This window comes from Typopeltis vanoorti, chromosome 6 (assembly GCF_054136105.1).
Source record: "Typopeltis vanoorti isolate ZY-2024b chromosome 6, IOZ_Tvanoo_1.0, whole genome shotgun sequence".
In the NCBI taxonomy this organism is placed as follows: domain Eukaryota; kingdom Metazoa; phylum Arthropoda; class Arachnida; order Uropygi; family Thelyphonidae; genus Typopeltis; species Typopeltis vanoorti.
The window spans coordinates 6,528,978-6,556,388 of NC_143554.1; the positions used below are offsets into that span (position 1 = coordinate 6,528,978).

General features: G+C 34.8%; 1 protein-coding gene across 3 annotated transcripts in view; it reads right to left on the reverse strand.

The window, feature by feature from the left end:
• Positions 1 to 27,411, reverse strand: part of LOC150105263 (protein alan shepard-like) — a 323,518-nt gene that overhangs the window by 31,329 nt on the left and 264,778 nt on the right. For all 3 annotated transcript variants that reach the window (XM_090394029.1, XM_090394030.1, XM_090394028.1), the window contains one exon: positions 21,698 to 21,779. In XM_090394029.1, the coding sequence (XP_090250155.1) occupies positions 21,723 to 21,779 (57 nt within the window). In that variant the 3' untranslated portion in view covers positions 21,698 to 21,722. The remainder of the gene's footprint in view (positions 1 to 21,697; positions 21,780 to 27,411) is intronic.

The window sequence follows — 27,411 nt, forward strand, 5'->3', positions numbered from 1 at the left end:
AGTACTATGCAGAACACAAAACTAGAGAGGTCTATAAACTTATAAGAAATGTCAATAGAAAGTGGCAAACAAGATCAGTAGCAGTCAAAGATGAAGATGGTAAAGTACTGATGGATAAGACTGAAATCATACACAGATAGACAAGATATTGCGGTGAACTATATAAAAATCAACTAAATAATACTGCAACAGAAGTAATCAAAGGACAAAAAGCAATCTCTCCACCGGCAGAGATCTTTGAAAATGACATCTTGGAAGATGAGATGAATAAGGCTATAAAACATCTCAAGAACAACAAGAGTTTCTTTAAGAAATTGGCTGCCTTTCTTCATAAGAAAGGCAGTGCTTTAGAATGCACCAATTACAGAACTATTGCATTAATGAGTCATCTTGGCAAAGTGCTGATGAAAACACTAACAGCACTTTCATCCAGAAGATGTGCTTCCATATGGAGGCACATCTTCTAGATGAGCAAGCCGGATTTCGACAAGATCGAAGTACAGTGCAACAAATACTTGCACTAAGACTAATAGCAGAGAAGGCTCGAAGAAAGAACAAAAAGATATACTATTGTTTTGTGGATTTCCAAAAAGCATTTGATAATATTGACCAAAATATAACATGGACTCTCTTAGAGTCCTATGGTGTGGACAATAAATTGATCCACCTGTTGGAAGATATAAACAGCCAAGCACAAGCAACAATCAGGATAGCAGGTGTGACTGGAGATTGGTTTGCCACTAGTCATATGTGGCAAAAATATCAATAAATGGAATGAGAATGAACTACCTCTGCTTTGCAGATGACATCGTCCTGATTGAAGAAGATGCAGCAAGGCTGGAAAGGACACTGCAAACACTATACACAGAAGAAAAATGATATGGACTAAATGTTAATTTTGAAAAAACTAAAACAATGATATCAGGACAACAGGAGTTACTGAACAAAGTTACCATTGAAGGATTTCAACTGGAAAATGTGGAACACTTCACATATCTTGGATACCACATAATGCATGACTTGGATCCAAAGAAAGAGATAAAAATTAGAATAGCCAGAGCAACAGCTATCTTAAAAGCCACGGACAAAATATGGAAGAGCCAAGCTATAAAGATAAACACTAAACTGTGCATTGTGGAAACCTGTATCTTCAGCAGCATGCTCTATGGATGTGAGGCCTAGGTACTCATGAGAAAATCTGAAAGGAGGATATTAGCATTCGAGAGGAAGTGCTATAGAAATATCTTGAGGACAACCTGGATCCAGAAAGTGAATGAACAATGAGGAAATCTATAGATGAATACAACCAAAAGAAAACCTGATAAGAAAATAATCAAAAGGAAACCATGTCTATTTGGCCATATATGTAGAATGAATGACGAGAGAAAATTTAAAAATGTTGCTGTTTAGAATGATTGCAGGAAAGAACAAAAGAGGAAGACCAAACAGGGAATGGGGCGATGACGTCATCGCCCCATTGTTCGTCCTGACAACACCCTTTGTCAAGATGACAAATGGTGTTGTCATCGCCCCATGTGAAAACTCTATACACAAACTGAGTCATCTTGCACAAAAGAGAATGCAGTGGAAGAATCTTATCAAGATGGTATCAGATGCATACGGGGTTTGAACCCATGGTTATTGTTGAACATTTAGACATGCATTTATGATGGACAAATAAATAAAACTATCCAATATTAAACAGCAGCTGTGTATATATATATATATATATATATATATATAAAAAGAAATTAAATGACTTTATACCGAGAATGACAAATTTATTTTTAAGATACAACTAGTTTCGTTGAAATACAACTTCTTCAGGTATCATTGGTAAAGAGTAAAATAAAAATAACAGACACATGAAAAAATACATTAACAGAACTAGTATAAAACAAGTACATTTAAAAGGAATGCGTGCTAGAGTTCAAACTGAAGTTGATTACGTGTGTGAGCTGGTATTAGTGCGCCAGTATTGGACAGTGGCAATGTGCGCATCAGAAATATTATAGCTAAGGCTGTTATTAACATGAGATGAATCAAGTGATATTTCTTTAGATTCAATTATTCTTCTTTCCAGTTCATCATAGCACACATGGATATTACAGGTTTTTTGCCAAGCAACGATGTGTTGGTGGCCATCATCTGTGTTGACGGAGAAGAGAATGTATCAAAGATTATCAGAAAAATCTCAGGTCCGTTGTATTATTCATTAACAGGCTAGTATTTTTCTCAAAAGATGTAAGTTCCATTCTATTATTCCACGATTTCTTAATTTTAAAGAATCCATTACAACTGCCAGAGCTCAAAGAATTTTCCACAGAGCTAAACTAGAGCTTTTATCGGAACGGATTTTTGATACAAAATGTAGTCTAGCTGCTTATTTTTCTAAGAAGAACGCTCTTGAAGTCCGTTTATCTACTTCTCTAGACTCTTCATCTTGGAACAATTTAAAAGATTTCTGCACTCTAAAAGCTCTAATATCTAGAACTCTAACAAAATTATTCTCATCAAAAAATTCAATTCTTTAAAATGTATGCAGGATCGTCACACTTCCACTCTTAATTCTGCCTATATAAAAAAAGTTATTAATAATTCTTCCCATCCACTTTCAACGGCAGAAGAAAGTGTACTTGCTAAAGGTCTCAATTTTGTTATAGCTCCTACCTCAGTACCTAAAGAACTATTCTTAACAAAGATAGAAAAAGCTGCATCCCTATTACATCCAAGAAGCAAACCTTCGTATGGAAGCTATTTTCACCATAAATCATGCAAGACCACCTTCTGATAACATTTCTCATTCTGAGAGATCAGCTATTAAAAGTTTGAGATACAATAACGACATCATTGTTCTCCCTGCAGACAAAGGGAATGCTACTGTGATCTTAAATATATCAGATTATCATAACAAAATTTTAGAACTTCTAAACACTGACACTTATTCTGAACTAAATAGTGATCCTACTAACTGCACAATAGGACGAACAATTTACTGAAAGCTACCTCAGAGTTACCTAGAAACATCCATCTTTCCCTTAGGTCGTTTCATCCTCTAATTCCTAGGTTATATGGACTCCCTAAGATCCATAAATTAAACTCTCCTCTTAGCCCTATCGTTGAAGGCATAAACTCCCCTACTTACAACCTCTCAAAATACCTCGCATCCTTTTTAAAAAACTTTTGTGGTACTTCCTTTTCTCATGTAAAAAATTCTGCTGATTTTGTCTCAAAAATTAAAGACATCAAACTCAACACATCAGATTTAACAAGTTTCGATATTGTTTCCCTCTTCACGAATGTCCCTACTCAAGAAGTTCTATACCTTCTCCAGAGGAAACTATCCAAGAAATTTTTCTCCTTACTTTCTCACTGTGTAAACTCAGGATACTTCAAATATGATAACAAGATTTATAAACAAAACTCAGGTTTAGCTATGGGCAGCCCGCTCTCTCCGATTCTTGCTGACATATTTCTTAAAGATTTTGAAGAAAAAGCTATTAATTCCTCACCTCTTAAACCTAAAGTTTGGTATCGTGCCATTGACGATATATTTCTCATCTGGGAACACAGTATCAACAACCTCAACCTTTTTTCTGGACCACCTCAACAAGTTTCATCAGAAAATCAACTTCACCTGTGAACTAGAATCCGACAAATGTCTTCCCTTTCTGGACTTAAAACTTACGAGATGCGTTGAGAACATCAAAATCTCCATTTTTAGAAAACCCACTCACACAGACAGATACCTTCATGCTTCTTCCCATCACTACCCTCCACAAAAGTTTGGTATTATTTCAACCCTGGCACATCGTGCCAGATCTTTATTAACAGATGAAACAGAAATTGAATATGAACTCAATTTTCTTAAAAAGTCTTTCATTAACAATGGATTCTCTCTTAAAAAGATTAATAAATTTCTCTCTGTCCACCACTCAACTGCTCTTGAAGATTCTTCTCCACCAAGAGGTTTTATTTTGTTACCATACATCAGCTCTCTCACCCCGAAACTGGCAAAAATGCTTCAGAAATTCAACATTAGAACTTGCTTCACTACGTTCCCTAAACTTTGCTCCATACTAAGTAGACCTAAAATGAAACATCTTCCTACTCAGTATCCAGGAGTCTATAAAATTTTGTGTGATTGCGGCAAGCCATATTATGGCCAAACTTCTAAATCCATCCTTTTACGCATGGAGGAACATCAAAGAGACATTTCTTACAACAGAACAAGAGCCAGTGCTCTCTCTAGCCACGTTCTCTATTCCGTCAATGCAGATGATGGCTGCCAACACATCGTTGATTGGCAAAAAACCTGTAATATCCATGTGTGCTATGATGAACTGGAAAGAAGAATAATTGAATCTAAAGAAATATCACTTGATTCATCTCATGTTAATAACAGCCTTAGCTATAATATTTCTGATGCGCACATTGCCACTGTCCAATACTGGCGCACTAATACCAGCTCAGGCACGTAATCAACTTCAGTTGGAACTCTAGCATGCATTCCTTTTAAATGTACTTGTTTTATACTAGTTCTGTTAATGTATTTTTTCATGTGTCTGTTATTTTTATTTTAATCTTTACCAATGATACCTGAAGAAGTTGTATTTCAACGAAACTAGTTGTATCTTAAAAATAAATTTGTCATTCTCGGTATAAAGTCATTTAATTTCCTTTTTTATATACAGTTCTGCCGAGTAAATAATGAACATTAATATATATATATATATATATATATATATATATATTGGAAGCTGAGTAAATAACTATAAGAAGGGCTTATTCAATGAAATAATAACATTGATCAGATGATTCATCTAGACGTGTGGCAGTAATACACATGTTGATGAAACAGAAATCATCTTGGAAAATTTGTTGTGCTTATGTGTGTGTGTGTGTTTATTTCTATTATTTATTTATTTTTTGCTTTCTTTTCTAAGAATTGTCTTTTTTTACTAATGATCACATACACTTTTTTACATAGTAACATACAGGGTGGCTCATAAGTCTTGAAGGGGTTCAAAATGTGAATAACTTTTTTATTATTATTTATTTCATTTTATTTTTTTTTTTTTTTTTAGGTATTCTAAGGAAAATTTGGGAAATTAATCATGGAAAAGTTCATAACCCAACAATAAAGAGCCACAACCGGACTCCTAGGCACATTTTTGGCAAATGAATAATTTCACAAAGATCTGAAATTAATTGGGTATCACGTTCTCCAGATCTGATGTGTCCAACTTCTTCCTATGAACAAGTCCCAGACAATCCAACAACTGAAGGACAACATTCATGCAGAAATTAGGATGCTGCAGCCAGAAACATTAACAACTGTCATGGAACATGCTACAGAAAGAACCCATCTTTGTGAAACCAAAATTGGAAGGCATTTATGTGATATGGGTTTTCAATTTTAAACTAATTTTTAATTTAGACTAATTTTTTTTAAAAAATTGAGGTTCTGTATTTCATTATAACAAAAAATAAATAAAAATAATAATTAATAAATCAAAAAAGTTATTAAATGTTTAAACCCATCTGTGATGTATGGGCCACCCTGTACATATAAATAATTTCCGTACATTAAAGAATTATCCACCTATTCGAGAATTATCCCTTATAAAAGGATTCATTTTTATTCAGGAATAGATGAATTTTTACCCACTATATCATTCTGAAGACTGGATTGAAAATGTCCCCATATTTTATGGGCTCTGTCTACTAGAGATTTGACTACACCATATTTCTAACAAGGGTGATGATGTGAGTTAGAATCAATGTATTTACCAGTATGAGTTTGTTTTCTATATACTGAGAACTACAAGCTACCATTTGGTTGATGTAAAATGAAAATATACAGAAAAGGAAAACAATTGTTATATTCTACTTCACGGGTTTGTTGAATTGAATTTTTCAAGAAATTCATGAAGATCAGACAAGGAGGAGTTCCATACTGCAAAAATATTAACATAGCTGTACCAAATTGATGGTTTAGATGAAAAAACATAGTCAATGTTTTTTCATCTAAAGTATGTTCTATAGACTCTCTTCTAAACAAATAACAGTCCATTATCAGAGCGACCTTTACCTCTAATGGTTATAATAGAAAAACTATAGATAAAATAATCGATTACGGCTGTGGGATTTAACCCACCTCAAGAAGTTACCAAAATTTGTCTTCCGTAGTTAAAGGACTTTCAGAAAAAAATAGCAAGACTACTTCAACCGATCTAAGTTTACAGAATCCCCTTCTCTTGTAGCTCATGTTATTATAGACAGATTGCTCGTTCTACACAAATTCATCTTGAAGAACATTAAGAATATATTTCTCTTAAAGAACACAACATATCTGGTTTAGATAAACCATGCATTATCTACAAAACACAGGATTCAGTAGAATGAAACCAGAGTGTTACATAAAAGTTATTTTTGTCTGGAAAGACCATATACAAAGAAAGCCATAAAGACACATTCACAGTCCAAGCATTAACAAAAACGATTGCCTTAAACTTTCACAATTTTGGGAAGTTATACTGACTAATATTTACCATTCATGTGTTCTGTAAATTGTAATTAATTAACTGTTCATATTTTAAAATATTTTATTAACTAATTTATTTATTGTAATTATTTTGGGATATCTATTAATACAGATAGAGCTATTCCTGAGCCGATTGTGCATATAATATCCCATGCCTATTCATGTGTCGTCTCCTAACCAGGAGGTTGATTACCGTGATGTGACTCATGCTTAACTACAGGCATAAACATGTAGTGAGGCATGATGGAATATGTGGAAGAGACCCTATCTCTTCCACATATTGTCATAGGTATTCACTACTGTAATCCGTCTGTGTTCAAAGGGCCGGTTTCCCTGTTCTAAGGGATGAAAAACCAGAGTTTCTGGGTGAAAAAACCCTTTACCTCCATATGAAACCAGTTAATTCAACCTTTAGTCGAAACAGACCAAATAAAGGTTCCTCACGTCATAGACAGGAATCGAACCCAGGTCTTTCCAACCAAAGGACTTCACCTATACCGATTGAGCTACAGAGTCTCATGCATATATCATATACTTTAAAATGAAGTAAAGTTTTTTTTGTGATTATTTTCCTATAATCATGTTGAAAATGGCTATGAAACATAGCCAAAAATTCTACAAATAAAAAAATTAACATAAGTGATTCTGCTATTAAGTAATTATAATGAGCCCTTGGATTTTATTCAGTGATCCACACGAATGGATGACCATAATTTGATTCTTTCAGAAGTATGCTAAATAAGGGGTGGTTGAAATGTTCCAATCAACAGCAATGTGGTTAGCCCTTGGTATCACTTCTGGGTCTAGCTCCCACTGATGAGACCTCAATAAAGGTTGAAACTGGTCTGGGTAGTGGTCCTTCCATAATGCATAGCATTATACATACCTCTAAGGATATGTGCACTGCATTATGGGATAGTAAGGCAACTGATGTGAAATTATCAGCCTCTATATAAAAGTAGTCCAATCGTGAAGTTACTTGCACTTGGATAAAGGATGAAACCAAGAATATAATTTTTTGGCATCTTTAATTTATAGTACAAAAATTTTTGGGAATATTTAGAGAAAAGAGCAAAGCTAATAATAATGGCAAATACTTGTTGGATTTCTGCTCAGGCCATGGACTGGTTATTACTAACACCATGTTCCAACATAAAAAAGTGCACAAATTCACATGCAGAGAAGAGGCAAGGAATAAGAAAAGTCTCATTGATTATTTTATTGTTGATAGTGATGTTTTCTCCCTGGTGCAGGACACCAGAGTGTACAGAGGATTTGAAATTGGAAGCAATCACTATTCAGTCTTGAGCAGGATAAAATTGAATTTCATATTGAAAAGAATAACATGTAAGAAAGTTTTAAAGCAAATAAAAGTTGAGCAGCTTGGAGATGTGAACTGTAGACTAAAATACACAAAGATTATTCAAGAAAAAATGAAAGAATTTGAGAACAGGAACCAAACCTTGGAGATTCAGTGGCAAGCCTTGAAGAAAACCCTGATTGATTCAGCCAGAGAGGCATGTGGTGAGGTTGTCTGCAAGGATAGAAAAAACTCCATGGTGGACACAGGAAGTTAAAGAGGCAGTGAAGTAAAAGAAGAAAGCATATCAAAAGTTCCTGACAAATAAGTCAGCTTGTGCTCTTAGAGAATACAGAGATAAATGTAAGAAAGCTAAACAGTGTGTAAAACTAGCTAAACAAAAGTCATGGGAGGACTTTGGCAAGAACATAGAAAATAAATATCAAGAAGATGGCAAAATATTCTGGAGGTTGTTGAAGAAGCTTAGAAATGGAGGAGGAAAGAGTGCTGTAAAAGGAGTTAGAGATGATGAAGGTGACATGAAAACGGAAGAAAAAGATATCCTTGAAGTATGGAGTAATTACTTCGAAAAATTGCTAAATGAAACAAGCAGTGATAGCACAGTGATAAAAAAAAACACTCAACAGGCATACAGTCAGGAATACATATCCATACTTGAAGTAGAAAAGGCCATCAAAGGCTTGAAATGTGGATAGGCAACAGGAGTAGATGATATTCGACCAGAAATGCTGAAGTATCGTGGTATAAAAGCCTTACAGTGGCTGCACTGCATAGTTCAGAAAGCCTGGACAGAGAGACGAAGTTCCGATGATTGGAGTAGAGCTCTCATAGTACCCATATATAAAAAGGGAAATAAAACTGAATGTGAGAATTACAGAGGTATTTCCCTAATAAGTGTTCCTGGCAAGATCTATGCAAGTATACTTGAGAAACGATTGAGAAGAATTGTGGAAAAAAAGCTGGGTGAAGAACAAGTTGGATTCAGGCCAAATAGAGGCTGTCAGGATCAAATCTTCACTTTACGACAAATAGTCGAGAGAGCATGGGAATATGAGAAAGATCTGTATTTAAGTTTTGTCGATTTGGAAAAGGCATATGACAAGGTGCCAAGAGAGAAGCTATTCATTACGCTACAGTTTCATGGCGTCAATGAGGCATTATATCAAGCAATACTTAGTCTTTATTTGAGTTGTAAGTCAGCAGTTAGAAATGAAGGAAGTACAGGAAGATGGTTTAATGTTAAATCTGGTGTGAGACAAGGATGTACATTATCCCCTCTGTTATTCATTATCTATATGGATCACATTATGAAGGAAAGTGGTATTAAACATGATATCAAAATTGGAGATGTTAATGTCAGCTCTTTGCTTTATGCGGATGATGTTATACTTCTAAATAAATCCGCTACAAGTCTGCAAGATTCTCTGACTAAATTGAATAATTGTTGTAATAGATATGGTATGATGGTCAGCAATAAAAAGACAAAGACAATGAAAATAGGCAGAATCACTGAAAATGTCAACTGTGTTGTGAATGGAGAACCTGTATAACAAGTGAAACATTTCAGCTACTTAGGCACGATTTTTTACTGAAGATGGTAAATTAAATATAGAAATAGACAACAGAATCAGCAAAGCTGGTATGGTGGGAAGTCAATTGAATAAATTCATATGGAATAAGAGAGAAATTAGTCGGAACACTAAATTAGCTGTATACAAGACAGTGTTCAAACCAGTTTTAACTAATGGATCTGAGAGCTGGGTCAGAAGTAAAACACTTGACCAAAGACTAGAGACCGCAGATATGAGAGTCCCGAGAAAGATTAGAGGCATGAACAGATGGCATCAATGGCAATATCATATTAAAAACGAGGATATTAGGAAAGAACTTGACATTGTCAGCATCCAGGAATGTGTTAGCAGAGCTAATTTCAGGTGGTATGGTCACTTAAACAGAATGGGCGAAGAAAGATTAGCAAAACAAGTGTTCTCTGCCAGGTTAGCAGGAAAATGATCCAGAGGAAGACCAAGATATAGGTGGATTGATACGGTACAAAGTGCCTTAGACGATAGAAATATAAGATCTGATAATGTTGGAGTCTTGACAAGTAACAGACTGATTTGGAAGAAAATCGTAGATAGGAAGTTAGTAATGATGTAATTTTTTCATGTAGTACTATCATATCCTGTACACCCCTTGAGGGTACATGGCAGGAATTTGATGATGATGATTATAGTATAGCCAAGTAAAAAAAAAAATTTTCAAAAATCTGTTAAACAAAATATAAAAGCTAGTGAAATAAACTGGAATGAATAAATACAGAGATGAGAAAGATAATAGGGAAAATAGGACTATCAGAGATTTGAGAATCATCAAGTAAGATGAAGAATGAAAAAAATTATGAGAAGTTATTTGTCTACTGAACTAATCAGAGCTTCTGACAGTTTACGATTGAATGGTTCTGTGACATCTTTAGAATGATCCGAAGGCTGCGGGTTTGAATCCCGCTGTGGGCACGGATGTTTGTGATTGTATTTGGAAATACTAGTGGTGGTGGCGGACTGCGGTAGATGGCGTTGGTGTAGTTGCGGTTAGTTGGTGGATTGAGTGGTGGAGACAGAGTTATAAAGCAGGTGCCCTCCCTCGATGAGTCTAATGATAATAATAATAATAATACAAGAATAAGGGATAAACAAAGAAAGGTCTAAGAGAGGAACAGTATTTCAATTTTAAAAAAGAGGAGATCAACTATTAATTTCAATTTTGCTTGAGAGAGTTTGGAAAAGATATGCACACACACACACACACACACACACACACACACACACACACACACACACAAAGTAAATATGGTGAAGAATATGTATGTGAAATGTATGCCTGTGTGAAGACTAATTTTGGTAAATGAGAGTGGTTTATACTTAATAATAGATTGTAACAAGGAAATGCCTTATTTCCACTGATGTTCATTGTAATGATGAATAACCTATGTACAATTAATCATCTGAAAGGAGAAACAGTTATGATTGCAGGTAACATCTGAAGATGTGATATGAGCACATTCAGCCTACTGAAGAAATACAATAAATGAAACAATATGGATTACATATTAACAGAAAGAAGAGTGAAAGCATGGTTTAAATCATAGAGAAAATGTATAAGTCACTCAGTGAACAAGTCTTGACAACAGTGAAAATTTCATATATTTGGGAAATGTGCTTTCCAGTGATGGAAGGGTAAATCAAGAGATAAAGGAGTACTCATTGGTATTTAATACTATAACTAATAGTTTACTTTGGGACAATGAATTTCTGCTGAAGTTTAAGCTTTTGATAAGTTTACCCATTTTATCTGATGCAGCAAAGACATGCAGACTTAATAAAAAAAAAAAAGTAGAAGTGATGGATGTGAGAGTCTTAAGGACAATGTTGACAAAAGCAAGAATACAGAGAATACAAAATATTAGGGATGTTTTCCCACTAGAAAAGTGTTTAAAAAAATCTTATGAACTCCACATGAAGTGGTTTAGACAAATGAGAATGAATTTAAGAAGCATACCAAGAAGAATATCATCATCATCACCAAATTCCTGGCATACTGCCTCAGGGGATATATATAGAGGATATTATTATTATTATTATTACGGGCAACTCCAGGGAGTCATTAGACTCATCGAGGGAGGCCCCAAATCATTTTCATCACAACTATTATATGGTATATTATATGGTACTATATGAAAAAGTTACATTATTACTAACTTCCTATCAACAATTTCCCTCCAAGTTAACCTTTACCTGTCAGCATTCCAGTATTATCAGATCTTTAAATTAAGGATACCAAGAAATTATACACTTGGTTTAATCCTTGATCCAAGTGTAAGAACCCTATCTCTAATCCACAGTAATTTAATAACAAGATGTGACACCTCTGGGTCTGGCTCCCACTGATGAGACCTCAATATAGGTCAAAACTGATCTAGGTAGGGACCCTTCCCATAGTGCATAGCATTATACATACCCATAAGGATATGTGCTTTGCATTATGGGATACTAATGCAAGTGATGTGAAGTCGTACCACCTTTACCACGAGTTGCCCCAGTCCTGAAAGTACTTCAGGCACAAACTCGTTTGCTTACACTTGGATAAAGAATTAAACCAAGTATATAACCAAGTGGAAAAAACTTAACAATTATCAGATTTTGTACTTTTGTCTTCTACGGCACTTTTTACTATGTCAATACACCTAGATCTTAGTCTTCTGGGTCTTTTGTCTGCCATCCTGGCAAAGAACACCTGTTATGCTAATATTTCCTCTCCCATTCTGTTTAAGTGACCATTTCATCTAAGATTAGCTCTGCTAATACATTCCTGAATGCTAACAATGTCAAGTTCTTTCCTAATATCCTCATTTTTAATGTTATACTACAACTGATGCCACCTGTTCAGTATCCTAATCTTTCTCAGGATGACTCATGTCTGTGGTCTCCAGTCTTTAATCAAGAGTTTTATTTTTAACCCAGCACTCAGACCCATAAGTTAAAACTGGATTGAAAACTGACTTGTATACAGCTAGTTTAGTGTTTTAAGTAATTTCTCTTATTCCACATAAATTTACTCAGTTAATTTCCTACCATACCAGCTTTGCTAATTCTGCTATCTATTTCCAAATTTAATTTGCCATCTTAACTAAAAATTGTGCCTAAATAGCTGGATGTTTTACTTGTTCTATAGATTCTCCATTCAGGGTGCAGTTGCTGTTTTCAATGTTCCTGTCTATTTTCTTTTTTTTTTTTTTTTTTGTCTTTCTAATGCTGATATTCATACCAAATTTATTACAGCAGTCATTTAATTTAATCAGGGAATTTTGCAGACTTATACTGGATTTATTATTTCCTCTCCCAGAATGGGAGAGGAAATAATAAATCAGATTCATATGATATCAGTTATCTACACTGATATCTAATTTTGATATCAGTGTAGATAACACACACCTTTGTCTTACACCTAATTTAACAAACCTTACTACTGTAACTCCTTCAATTTTAATTGCTGAGTGACAACTCAAATATAGACTGACAGAGAATATACTGGTGTCCAAAACCTACGGATGAACACTATTTGTGAAGATTACAAGTGCAAATTCAGATGAATTATTTTATGGCAATTTGTATAACTGACTATTTAGAGTAGAAAGCGGGTACACATGAAAATTTTCGAATCTCAGACAAAGGATTCATGTGGTAGCACTCGACAGGATAAAAGACAAAAGGCTGAGGTAAGCGAATTGTGTTTGAAAGAAGCTCTTTTCACGAAAGAATAAAGTTACAAACTTGGATGTCTTGTAATGTCTCAAAGACCATCATCCAGATGATTTCACACAAGGAAGAATTATTGGAAAGCTTTAAGAGTGCCACAAAATTACTGATATTGAAAGAATGTTTGGAATCTCACATAGCATTCTATCCAGAGTCTGGACAGCAATTCAAACCAATGGAATCTGTTTCAGATGTTTGCTAAGAGGTTGCTATTGCTCTACACTGGAGCATGAAGACAGATTTTTGGTTATAACAGTAAAACGTAATTGACGCACCACAGCAGGTCAACTTGCAAGTCAGCTCCATTCAAGCACAGGTATGCAGATATCTTGACAAGCTGCAACAAGTAGACCCAGAGGCCTGTCACTTGTGTGTCATTATCCACAGCTCATCACAGAGCACATTTTCAGTGGTGTTGTATCCATAAAAATTGGACAAGATACCAATGAAGTAATGTACTCTTTACAGTTGAGAGTCATTTTAGTCTTTCCTCCAATTCTAGATGACACTTGATCTGACATGAAAGTTATACTGCTTACCATTATAAGAACATTCTTGAAATGGATAGATATGAAGGTGTCGGGGGTTATAGTGTGGTGGAGGCATTATGTTTAATGGAAGCATATATGTGCTGGAAAAAGGGACTTTGACTGGTGAACGATATTGCAATGAAGATCTTCAATATGATGTTTAATGTTCCATGTGGAGAATTAATATTTATGGATGACAATGCCAAACTGTGCATTGCAATTTAATTTGTATGAAGTTTATAACACATTTTTTGTGTAATATAATTTAGTAGTATGCTGGCATAAATTTACGTCCACATTTACATGAGCAGTGGAGATACTTTTGGAGACTGAGAATATTAATCAAATCGAGTGGCCAACATGCTCCCCAGATCTCAACCCCATAGAGAACACATTTGGGACGTAATAGGGATATGTATTGCTGGTTGAAATTCCCCTCCTGAAACAAACAAAGTCCTTACCCTAACTCCGAAAGAGGAATGGACCGGTTTGCTTAAAAACTCCTCAATCACTTGGTGCTAAGCATGGCATCGCAGTTCGGGATTGACACATTCTATACTGAAATGTCTTTCTGCATAGTTTTCTGTAAGCACTGTACGTAATTCCTTAATTAGGTTCCTTAGGAAATTTGTAACTTTTGCAAAAAATTATTTTAATTTGTACGAAGTTTATAACACATTTTTTGTGTAATATAATTTATTAGTATGCTGGCATAAATTTATGTCCACACTTGGCTGTAGTCAAGAAAATTTTTTCATCTAGAGGTAAAAATGTAGTTCATCCTTAGCTTTTGGACACCATTGCACTAAGTATTTCTTGATATAATGTCCCATTTACATCACATAACTGGAGCATTACAAACAGCTTTCCTCTTGGCACCTTTTCATAAGCTTTTTCCAAATCTACAGTTTCTCCAAACTGAAATACAGATCGTTGTTATAGTCCCATGAGTTTTCAATTATTTTTCTTATAGTGAATATCTGATCCTGACAGCCTCTATTTGGCCTTAATCCAGCTTGTTCTTCAAGCTTCTCTTCCACAATTTTTCTTAACTGTTTCTCAAATATACTTGCATAAATCTTACCAGGAACACTCATTAGAGAAATTCTCTATAATTCTCATATTTAGTGTTATTTCCCTTTTTATATATATGGATATTATAAACACTCTACTACAATCATCTGGATTTGATTCTCTGACCAAGACTTCTGAATTATGCAGTGTAGTCACTGTTAAATTTTTGGACCTCCATATTTCAGTATTTCTGGTTGAATATCATCTATTCCAGCTGCCTTTCCACATTTCAGGTAATTTGATCCCTTTTTTCTACTTCAAGTACTGATATATATATATATATATATATATATATATATTCCTGATTGCATTCCTTTTGAATGTTTTGTTTCATTGTGTTGACACTGCTTGCTTTATTTAGCAATCTTTTAAAGTAATTACTGTAAACATCTAAACTATATCTTTATCTTCAGTTTTCATGTCATCTTTACTATCTCTGATTCCTTTTTCAGTGCTCCTTCCTCCATTGAAAAAACTCCATTTCTGAGTTTTTTCAATAGCTGCAAAATATTTTACCACTTTCCTGATATTTATTTTCTATGTTCTTACCAAAGTGTGCCCATGACTTTTGTTTAGCTAGGTTTACAAAATGTGATAAAGTGCTTCACTTTCTCACATTTTTTTCTCTGTATTCTCTAGGAGCACAAGCTGACTAACCTGCCCAAACGTTCGACATATCCTTCCTTTCCTTTACTGCCTTGTAACTTCCTGAGTCTACCATGGAGTTCTGATTTTTCTGTCTTTGCATATTACCTCACTACATGCCTGTAGCTGGATCAGTCAATGTTTTCTTCAGGGTTTGCAAATGAACTGATTTGGTTCTTGTTTTCAATTTTTTTTTCTTGAATAATGTTTGTGTATGTGTCCACAGTTCACCTCTGATAGTTGTTTTCAAAACTTTCTTACACACCCATATTTTCAATGCATATTTATTCAATGTTATTATATTTTGAACATATAGATGCATTCAAAAAGAATGTATAAAATGAAAATGGGGGAGAAGGGATGACTATGAGAAAAACACAGAATGGAACAGAAAGGCCAGGAAAGATTTATAAAAAAGAAACTTGTGCTTGAAAATGTTCATGAAAAAAGAAAGAATATGAGAGGATGGAAAGAAATGAGGAGCTCTGCTTCACCTGACCTGATAGTTGGAACAATTGTTCATAAAGAAAAAAGAATTTCCACTCTCTTCAGATCATGTTACTCTTAAAAAAATCCAATAGAAGTCTGCATGATTACATAACCAACTGAATAAATTTTGTATGATAATCAACAAATGAGACGTCTACAGAATACACAAAACATTTCAACTATTTAGGTACAATTTTTAGTGAAGATGGCAAATTAAATATGGAAATAGACAACAAAATAAGCAAAGCTGGTATGGTATGGCTAGGGTTACCATACGTCAGCATTTATGAAAAAAAAAACCAGTTTTGTCTGCATTTCTGTAGGAGCATTTTAGATTTTTTCCCCAGGCATTTCTCCTGTGTTGGTAACATTGCTGAAACAAGAATGCAGGCGGTTGTTTATATTATAGAACAATTGAATCAATAATCTAATCGAATTGCGCTTTTAGATATCTACACTCATTTTTTTTTTTTTAAACTTTTCGCTCTTTCTCGCTGGCCTCACATTAATGGCGTTACTGTGTGCAATGATAGTGGTGGTGTTTGAAGTGGAAATCAACATGCATCCTTAGTTTTGTTCATTCTTAATTAGTATTAATGACCTTACCAAGTAAGTAAGATATTAAATTATCAAATTATATTAGAATTAAAATATATACCACGTTTTAGGTTATGACATAACCATTATGTAGACCTATCTAAACATTACGATATAATTTTATATCATCTTACTTACATTTATTTCAGATTATCTGAAGGATGTCTAAAGCTAAAAGAAAGTGCTCCTTCAATGATAATCATAGGGAAAATTTTCCATGTTTTTGCCCTGGATGTGAGCCATGGGAGGCTGAATGTACTGTATGCGGTCCTGGTACATATGTTTCAGTCACACAGCATGGGATATGAGACTTGGAACTACATGCAAAAACAGAAAAGCATTTAAAGTGTGTTAGGGGACAGAGTTCAACAGGAAAATTAAGTGATTATTTTATCAAGCCAAATTCAGAATTGGAAGACAGTGTAAGTGCTGCTGAATGGGGGGGGCTTGCATATCATACTGTTGTTCATCACAACAGTTACAATTCCATGGACTGTGCTCCTGGATTGTTGAAACAAATTTTCAGCGATTCAAAAATTGCAGCCAAAGTGTCGGGTGGTCGCACAAAAACACAAGCCATCGTAAATTCTGTTCTTGCTCTCCATTTGATAGAAACTATAATCAAATCCATGGCAGATATTCCCTTTATAGGTGTTTCAATAGATGCTAGTAACTATGGTAGTGAAAGTATTTCCTATCCTTATTCAATATTTTGACTACAAGAATGGAGGTTTACAGATTAAAATAGTGAATGTTGAGAGCAAACCAAAGGAAACTGCAGAAACTATTTCAACTTATGTCAGTGAAATACTAAACAATTTGGGACTTCAAAATAAATGTGTTACTTTTGGGGGTGAAAAGAGGTCAAGACCCCCAAACATGGGGTCTTGACCTCCTGCAAGACCCCATGTTTGGGGGTCTTGCAGGAGGTCAAGGCAACTTGAAGAGGATGGGTGACCAATCATTGGTCAGAGTGGGATGCCATGCACACAACCTTAATAATTGCATCCAACATGGTAGAGACCTGCTTGACATTGACCTACAAACTTTAATAGTTAAAATATGTAATTAATTTTTAATATACACTGTCCGTGTGGTGTCTCTCAAGAAGTTCTGTGAGTTTGTGGATATAGAATACCAGCAACTTTTAAATCACAGTAAAACACGATGGCTATCCTTGTACCCTGCTGTTCAAAGACTAATGCAAATGTATCCAGCTCTTAAATCATTCTTTTTATCTCAAAATAGACCACCAGCTGTAATAAAGAACTTTTCTGAAGACCCTTTCAGTGAAATCTATCTATGGCATTTGCAGTCTCTAATTGGTGTGTTCCACTCACATATTAGCAGGCTAGAGAAAGAAGACAATTCCCTTATTGATGTAATGGAAATACTATCTTCATTACATGATCTTCTTCAGGAAAGGAAAAATGAACATTTCGTACCATTGAAAGCAAAGGACATGTTGAAGAAAATGAAAGTGATGGCTTCAAATCTGGGGTAAAAAAGTTTTGGTGTAATCTGGAAACACTCTATGTAGGGTGTTTAGTCTATTTGAACATGTGGATGCAACAGTTTAATGAATTTTACTGTTTTAAGTGGCTAGGTCTTAAACAACTCTCCTGGGAAAGTGTAGAAGTGTATACACTTCTTGATGGAGCAAAGTGTACAAGTTGATGACAGCAAATGTTTTGAAACCAATTTTCCAACTTGAAGAGACTTGTTGCTTCATAATGATGAAAAAGAAGTGTCAAGTCAGAAAAAATGGTGTGACTACATTGAATTCTGCAAGAGTGAAGAACAGTACAATGAAATTGTAAAGATGACTCAGTTTCTGTTTGCAATTCCAGGTCACAATGCCAGTGTTGAAAGGCTCTCTTTTCATTAATACAAGCTCAGTGGACCAAGAAAAGAAATAGGCTTACCATAGAATCTGTGAAAGGACTCGCTATAGTTAAATTTAATTACAGACATTTTACATGTAAAAATATGTTCGACTATTTGTGTCGAAACAAAGAACTGCTAAAGAAAATTAGTTCTAGTGAAAAATATGCATGGCCAGCAAAGTAATGTATGTAGTGTGATAAGTCTAATTCTTTTTCATGTAGGCCTACTCTTGTTTCATAAGACTTATGATGACACTTAAAATCTCATTTTTGTGTGTTCTAATAAGCATACTCATCATATCTAATTAATGAAAAGCTTACAAAGGTAAAGATTTCAAACATATTTATTTATTTTTGTGTTAGATGTTTGTGTCTGGAACGAGTTGGTCAGGCGATGGGATGTCAGCATTTTAGAATATGGTAACCCTAGGTATGGCAGTCTACTGAAAAAATTTATACTGAACTATCTTATCTTATATGAATACAAGACAGTGAATAAAACAGTTCACCAGAGACTGAAAGCCAAGAATGAGAGTTTTGAGAAAAATTAGGGTGATGAAGAGATGGCATGAATGACAAAATCATATTAAAAATGAAGATAGTAGGAAGGAACATGACATTGTTAACATTCAGGTATGTGTGAGCAGAGCTAATCTCAAGTGATATGGTCATCTGAATGGATCATGAGAGGAAAGGTTACCAAAACAGGTGTCTGGTGATATGAGAAACACCCAAAGATCTGACAAAGTGGAGTCCTGACAATAACTAATTTGGAGCTATCAGTAGGAAATTAATAATAACAAACTTCATGTTGGACTATCATAGTATCCTGTATACCCTTTCAGCATATAAATTAAAATGAATGCTAGACCATCATCAAATTGCTAAAGTAACAGAGGTTTGCAAATAACCTTTCATGGGTAGGAGCAACTTAAAAATTATTTTTTTATTTTTTTTTTTGTGATTTGATTACTTAGGTCTCCTGGTGGAAATGATATTATTAAAAACTGTAACAAGGGCTAGAACAAAAAAGAGATGGCCATTTCTGGTTCACAAGAACTAGCTACAGCCTATGTATACAGCATTTGTAAGATCATATCAATGTCAAAGGTAACTTTGACATTGATATGATATGTACAATGATAAAGAAACACAATTTTAACTAACATTATAAAATTTTACAAAATTATTAAATTTAGCAACTCACCCACCACCCTAAAAAAAAGGTGAAAAGAAATTTATACTATATATCCCAAGTGATCTTTACAGTATAAATTTTACGATGTGTAGGACAAGTCAAGAGCCTACATAGCTCAGTCTACAGACAAAACCGTTTGGTTTGAAAGACCTGAGTTTCAATCCCATCTGGCATGCACAGAACCTTTCTCGGGACATTTCAATTGAAGGGAAGATAATTGGTTTCATAGAGAGGTAGTAGGGTTTCTCCCCAGAAACTTGGATTTTTCATCTTACAAAAATAGGAAAAGCAGACAGAAGAACGCATGCAGTCATAGCATACAATGCTGACATGATTAAACACACTATCAGGTTTCTAAGAAACAAGTCACCTCATCTCATCAGTTTTCCATCAAGCCAAATTATCACATCTCATGTTCCCTTTCGTGTTAGATCCAATGCCCAAGTTAGGACATTAGACCTAACAAAAAAAGGAAGGGGAGATGAGATGACACTATTAGCAGGGGAATTTCTATAAATAACAGGTAGTGATGTCCTTGTTGGATTTTATTGTAACTGCTAATATTCAGCAGTGTTTTTAACTGTGATCAAAACAAAATTAAAAAATAGTAACCGATTTAACAATAGGTTACTTTGTCCAATTTTTTATTTGTAAAATAAAAAATGATGGCACAACATGACAAATTTCATGCCAGCTGGGGCGTCGCCCGGTTAAACAAGGCCCCCGTTGTTTTCGCCAGGGAAACAGGGCGAACAGTGAAAAGTCAGCTACTGGAACAAATCTGAAAAGACACCCCAACTCAACATCACAAGAGTTAAAGATCAGTACTATCAACATAAGAAGCCTGAATGGCAAAGAAATGGAGCTAGCTGAGGAATTAGATAAGTACCAGATCGACATAATAGGGGTATCTGAAAGAAAAAAGACAAAAACTGGTGAATCTTTCTGAGCAATAAATACAAAATGTTATATTCAGGCAATGACAATTAAGGAAAAGAAGGAGTAGCCATAGTATTCAACACAAAATACGAGGCTAATCGTATTGAATGGCAGGCAGTCTCAAGTAGAGTCATGTGGGCAAATATGAGAATGGGGAACTGGACAACGAGACTTATTTGTGCCCCAAAAAAGGTTCTACTAAGGTAGAAGTGGAGGAATTTTTTGAGGCTTTAGAAAAAGCAACTGACACAATGAAAAAGGAAAAGTTGTTACTTGTTGGGTATCTAAATAGCAGAGTAGGAAATGAGTGTCAGACATACAGAAATATTTTGGGAAATTCTGGAGAAAAGAGCAAAACTAATAATAATGGCAAATATCTGTTGGATTTCTGCTCAGGACATGGAGTGGTTATTACTAACACCATGTTCCAAAATAAAAATGTGCACAAATTCACATGGAGAGAAGAGGCTAGGAATAAGAAAAGTCTCATTGACTATGTTATTGTTGATAGTGATGTTCTCTCCCTGGTGCAGGGAGAAAACATCCAATTTCAAATCCTCTGTACACCAGAGTATACAGAGGATTTGAAATTGAAGTGATATCACTATTTAGTCTCGAGCAGGATAAAATTGAATTTCATATTAAAAAGAATAACATGTAAGAATAACATAAAGAAAAAACTTGACATTGTCAGCATCCAGGAATGCGTTAGCAGAGCTAATCTCGGGTGGTATCTTAAAACAAAATGGTCACTTAAAACAGAATGGGCGAGGAAAGATTAGCAAAACAAGTTTTCTCTGCCAGGTTGGCAGGAAAACGAGCCAGAGGAAGACCAAAATATAGGTGGATTGATACGGTACAATGTGCCTTAGATGATAGAAATATAAAATCTGATAATGATAATATTGGAGTCTTGACAAGTAATAAACTGATTTGGAGGAAAATTCTAGATAGGAAGTTAGTAATGATGTAAATTTTTCATGTAGTACTATCATATCCAGACACCCCTTGAGGGTACATGTCAGGAATTTGATGATGATGATGATGATGATACTTTGTCTATTTAACAGGAGAATGAATGGGTTGATAAGATTCATACATTTTATTTACCCACCAAGATCTAAAGTTAAAACTGATATAACTTAAAAAACCTTACCAGTGTCATTTATAAGGATCTTCAATTAATCTTCATTTCCAGCAGCAGGACCACCAACTTGTAAACTGGTATTTGAAGGATCCTAAACATGTTACAGGATTTCTTTAAGTACATTTATGCAAGAGTATGCAAATCCATTAATAAACATTTTAGAAAAGAGAACTTGCATTAAAGCTAAAAGAAATGATTCACTTTTAACACATTCTGAACATTTGAAGAAACACTAAATATTTCTGGGTGTTATTTAGGTTTATAAAATTTTTTAAGGCATACATTAATTGCTTGGTTATAAAGTAAAAAATGTTTCATTTATTTTCATACAGAAATTTGAATTTTCCTTGCAAAGATATCTGGTAACAAAGTTATTTCTATTATATATAAAGGAACTTTTATGAAAATCTGGAAATGGTGAAATGAACACTAAATATATTTGGGTGTTATTTAAGTGTGAAGCAATTCTTAACAAAAAATAAAATATATATTTACAGTCCAATGGAATGTGTCTTCACTTTTACATTATACACTCTTTTAAATTAAATTATTTAAAAGAGTATATTATAAAGAAGTGAATTTAATTTACAGAATATTTAAATTCACTTCTTTATAATATACTCTTTAGAAGACACATTCTGTTGAATTGTAAATTTATTTTTGTTAAGAATCAGGTTGTATACCAATAGCACATCAGCCTCATAAGTGGAATAAGGGTAGGATAATTCAGGAACCCTACACCAGAAAAACAAGGCATTTGGAAATTGTTTTGGAATGTCTCTCATCTTCATGCACTACAAGGTTCATAGATCTAGATGGCATGGCTAGAGACACAACAAATTATAGAAATAGCAAAAGTTTTGCAGTTAGCATATTTGAAACCTATAATTTTGGAAAAAAAAATTATCTGCTAGATTTTTTCTTTTTTAATTATGTACAACAATATTCAACCAGTGGTACTTGGGCCACGACTGTTTAATTTGTACGAAATTATATAAGACATGATTTGAACGGAAATCATGTCTTATGGAAATTTGCATTCAACTGATTGCATTTGATGCAACGTTGGGAATGTAGCAATTAATCAATATGATGTAGTGAGCTTACATGATGATTTAAATAGGCAGACAGTATGGGAAAAGATGATGAGTACCAATTTAATGTGAAAAGTATGCATTTTAAAATGAAAAGATTACAAGCTGTGTACCATATAGATAGAACTATACTCCAAGAACTGATTAACATAAGGATTTAGAAATATTGCTGGATAGAGAACTGAAGTTAACAGGATATAAAACTGCTAAGATGGCCAAGGTAGCCAATAGAATTACTTGGTTATTGAACAACACACTAACAAGCACAGATAAGGGCCAAGTCTGGATTACCATGCTCAGGTCTGGTCACCTGGGCTTCTTTGTAATGAGGAAGTGATGGAAGATCCAGAGGCGAGTGACTAAAGATGAGTGATATGTAGAATGTTCCCAATGACGAGAAATTGAGGAGAGCTAGTGAACTGCAAAAGATTGTTGAGCTGTGTAAAAGAGCAGTTGACAAGCTCATTAAAAGGATTTTTAGAGGACTGATGCAGAGGAAATATTTCAACACTCAGTGAGAAGGGCAGAACGGCAGGGGGTCATCCTTGGAAATTAAGTGACAGCTTGGTTAGTAAGGATACGAAGACTAGATTATTTTCATTTGAAGAGTGATTGATGGGCGGAGTGGGTTGCCAGAATGAACAGCGAGTGATTTATCTGTCAATGAGTTTAGAGGTACAATAGATATTGTGTAGATAATTTGGGTTGCCTGCAATCAGTCTTCACATTGTGAATATAACTTCTTATATGGGCTCAACAAATTGTGCAAAATCCTACTTGTGATGCAAAAAATATACTTGCCCCTCCCCATCCCAAATTTTTAATAATGCAATTTTTTATTTGTCTCAATAAACAAATGGGAGCTCTATAAGTAGATCAGTGATGTTGTAATCGGTGTTTAAGATGAAAAAGATATTTTAGGTTTTTTTATTAAATAAAAAAATATTCTAATTTTACTCAGTCTGCAGTTACTCACCACAGACAATCAGGTGTGAGTGTATTTGTCAAGCCCTGTATATGCATATGAGTGCTGGCCTGGTTGGCTGAGTTGTTCGAGTATCCGCTCTCAAGCCAAAAGGCTCCGAGTTCGAATTCCACCATGGGCATGGATGTTTGTGATTGTCTGTGAAAATCTAGTGGTGGTAGTGGGTAGTAGATGGCATTGGCGTAGATGATGATTGCAGATGGCGGAGACAGATAGTTGTAGAGTAGGTGCCCTCCATCGATGAGTCTTTGGATTTCCTGGAGGTGTCATGTAATAATAATAATAACGAGTTCTTTTGGTTATCGATATGCAATGATAATTATAAAATCACATGTATACCACAGTAAAAAGTATTTGTTGTACACTGATGTCTTCTGCACCATAAGACATAATCAGTGTAGGTGAAGAACAACAGTGAGGAAACAAAATAATGTTGAAACAAAAGAAACAGGAGTGTGCATGTGTTTGTTAGGATAAAAACACAATTGGCTGAGAAGGGAGAAAAAAAAAATTAATAGAGGATAACATTTTCCCAAACTTTAAGAATAGGAATTAAGGTTCAGTCCACAAGTAAGCATTCAGCACATTCATATTTATACATAAATCTATGCAAAAGCTTAGTGCTATCACACTGGATCCAGTGGCTAGTATTTTCAAGTCCATTTTGTGCCAGGCAGATTTATGGGATTTTGATTATTTCATACTGATATTGCTGGCTATATCAGTATGAAGGTATAAAGGGTACAGCACTGATGGTTTCAGTCTAATCAGGGTAGTCACTTGCAAAAGAAATAATAGTAATAATGTCCCATATAGCAGTAAATCTGAAGCTATGTGGTGTGAAATTGAGGTTAACTAGATGAAATTTATGGGGAGGGGGGGGGGGGTTGCTATAGATCTAGTGGTCCAATGCTGGGGATGATAAAATGCAACACCAAATTATCCTGATAACTAAACAAGTAATTGTTATGGATAGAGCTTTAAAAATTTTGTGCTGGCTCACCACTCGGTTTTTTTTTTTTTTTTTTTTTTTTTTTTTTTTTTTGAGTTTTTTAAGGATTAATTTGTCTATATTTACTATTAATATTAATTTGTAGTTTTTAGTCGATTTATTGTATTTAGTGCATTCAGTAATATAAATGTAGATATAGTGATAATTTAGGATAGTCTAAAAAATGGCGCCAATAACTCATCGGAGGAAAGTATTCAAAAAGCACAAGATACACAGATGCTAGAGGTGAAAACCTCTGTCCCACTAAGCAAAATCATTGTAGCACCAATGATGCAAGGACAATTTGACATTTCAAATATCTATATTAAAACAAATCATTAGACAATCAATCAGAATTACAGAAGTTGAGAATCATTTAAAGAAACGCAGACAGGATATAAAAAAATAAAATAAAATAACAAAACAAAAAAGGAAGGAAACTGTTGAAGCAGTTTCCTGCTTACTCATCTAATTTAGTAGTTAAGAGACAATGCACGGGGTGTTTAAGGATCAAAGCTGTATAACTGAGAGGAGACCTCCACATAGCCTTTAAAGGAATGCAGAGAACCAACCAGGGCTTATGACCTAATGTCCAATCCTCACCTTCTTGTGGTGCACCCTGTTGGGTATCTACCTGGATACTGAATGAACGAGGATGGGCTGGCAATTTGAGAGTTAGCCGACCAAATTATATTCTTATTGTTAAACCAAAATAAAAAATGATGGTACAACATGACAAAATTTCATGTCGGCTGGGGAGACACCCGGTTAAACAAGGCCCCCGTTGTTTTTGCCAGGGAAACAGGGCGAATAGCGAAAAGTCAGCTACTGGAACAAATCTGAAAACACACCCCAACTCAACATCACCAGAGTTAAAGATCGGTACTATCAACATAAGAAGCCTGAATGGCAAAGAAATGGAGCTAGCGGAGGAATTAGATAAGTACCAGATCAACATAATAGGAGTGAATGAAACAAAAAAGACAAAAACTGGTGAGATCTTTCTGAGCAATAAATACAAAATGTTATATTTAGGCAATGACAATCAAAGAAAAGAAGGAGTAGCCATAGTATTCAATACAAAATACGAGGCTAATCTTCTTGAATGGCAGGCAGTCTCAAGTAGAGTAATGTGCACAAATATGAGAATGGGGAACTGGACAATGAGACATTTGTGTTTATGGTCCCACAGAAGGTTCTACTAAGGTAGAAGTGGAGGAATTTTTTGATGCTTTAGAAAAAGCAAATGACACGATGAAAAAGGAAATGTTGGTCCTTATTGGGGATCTAAATAGCAGAGTAGGAAATGATCGATAGACATACAAAAATGTTTTGGGAAAATTTGGAGAAAAGAGCAAAGCTAATAATAATGGCAAATACCTGTTGGATTTCTGCTCAGGAGATGGACTGGTTATTACTAACACGTTCCAAGAAAAAAATGTGCACAAATTCACATGGAGAGAAGAGGCAAGGAATGAGAAAAGTCTCATTGATTATTTTATTGTTGATAGTGATGTTTTCTCCCTGGTGCCGGACACCAGAGTGTACAGAGGATATGAAATTGGAAGTGATCACTATTTAGTCTAGAGCAGGATAAAATTGAATTTCATATTGAAAAGAATAACATGTAAGAAAGTTTTAAAACGAATAAAAGTTGAACAGTTTGGAGATGTGAACTCTAGACTAAAATACACAAAGATCATTGAAGAAAAAATGAAAGAATTTGAGAACAGGAACCAAACCTTGGAGATTCAGTGGCAAGCCTTGAAGAAAACCCTGATTGATTCAGCCAGAAAGGCATGTGGTAAGGTTGTCTGCAAGGATAGAAAAATCAGATCTCCATGGTGGACACAGGAAGTTAAAGAGGCAGTGAAGGAAAAGAAGAAAGCATATCAAAAGTTCCTGGCAAATAAGTCAGCTTTTGCTCTTAGAGAATACAGAGACAAATGTAAGAAAGCAAAACACTGTAAAACTAGCTAAAAAAAAAGTCATGGGAGGACTTTGGCAAGCACATAGAAAATAAATATCAAGAAGGTGGTAAGATATTCTGGAGGTTGTTGAAGAAGCTTAGAAATGGAGGAGGAAAGAGTGCTGTAAAAGGAGTTAGAGATGATAAAGGTGACATGAAAACGGAAGAAAAAGATATCCTTGAAGTATGGAGTAATTACTTCGAAAAATTGCTAAATGAAACAAGCAGTGATAGCACAGTGGTAAAAAAAACACTCAACAGGCATACAGTCAGGAATACATATCCATACTTGAAGTAGAAAAGGCCATCAAAGGCTTGAAATGTGGATAGGCAGCAGGAGTAGATGATATTCGACCAGAAATGCTGAAGTATGGTGGTATAAAAGCCTTACAGTGGCTGCACTGCATAGTTCAGAAAGCCTGGACAGAGGGACGAAGTTCCGATGATTGGAGTAGAGCTCTCGTAGTACCCATATATAAAAAGAGAAATAAAACTGAATGTGAGAATTACAGAGGTATTTCCCTACTAAATGTTCCTCACAAGATCTATGCAAGTATACTTGAGAAACGATTGAGAAGAATTGTGGAAAAAAAGCTGGGTGAAGAACAAGTTGGATTCAGGCCAAATAGAGGCTGTCAGGATCAGATCTTCACTTTACGACAAACAGTCGAGAAAACACGGGAA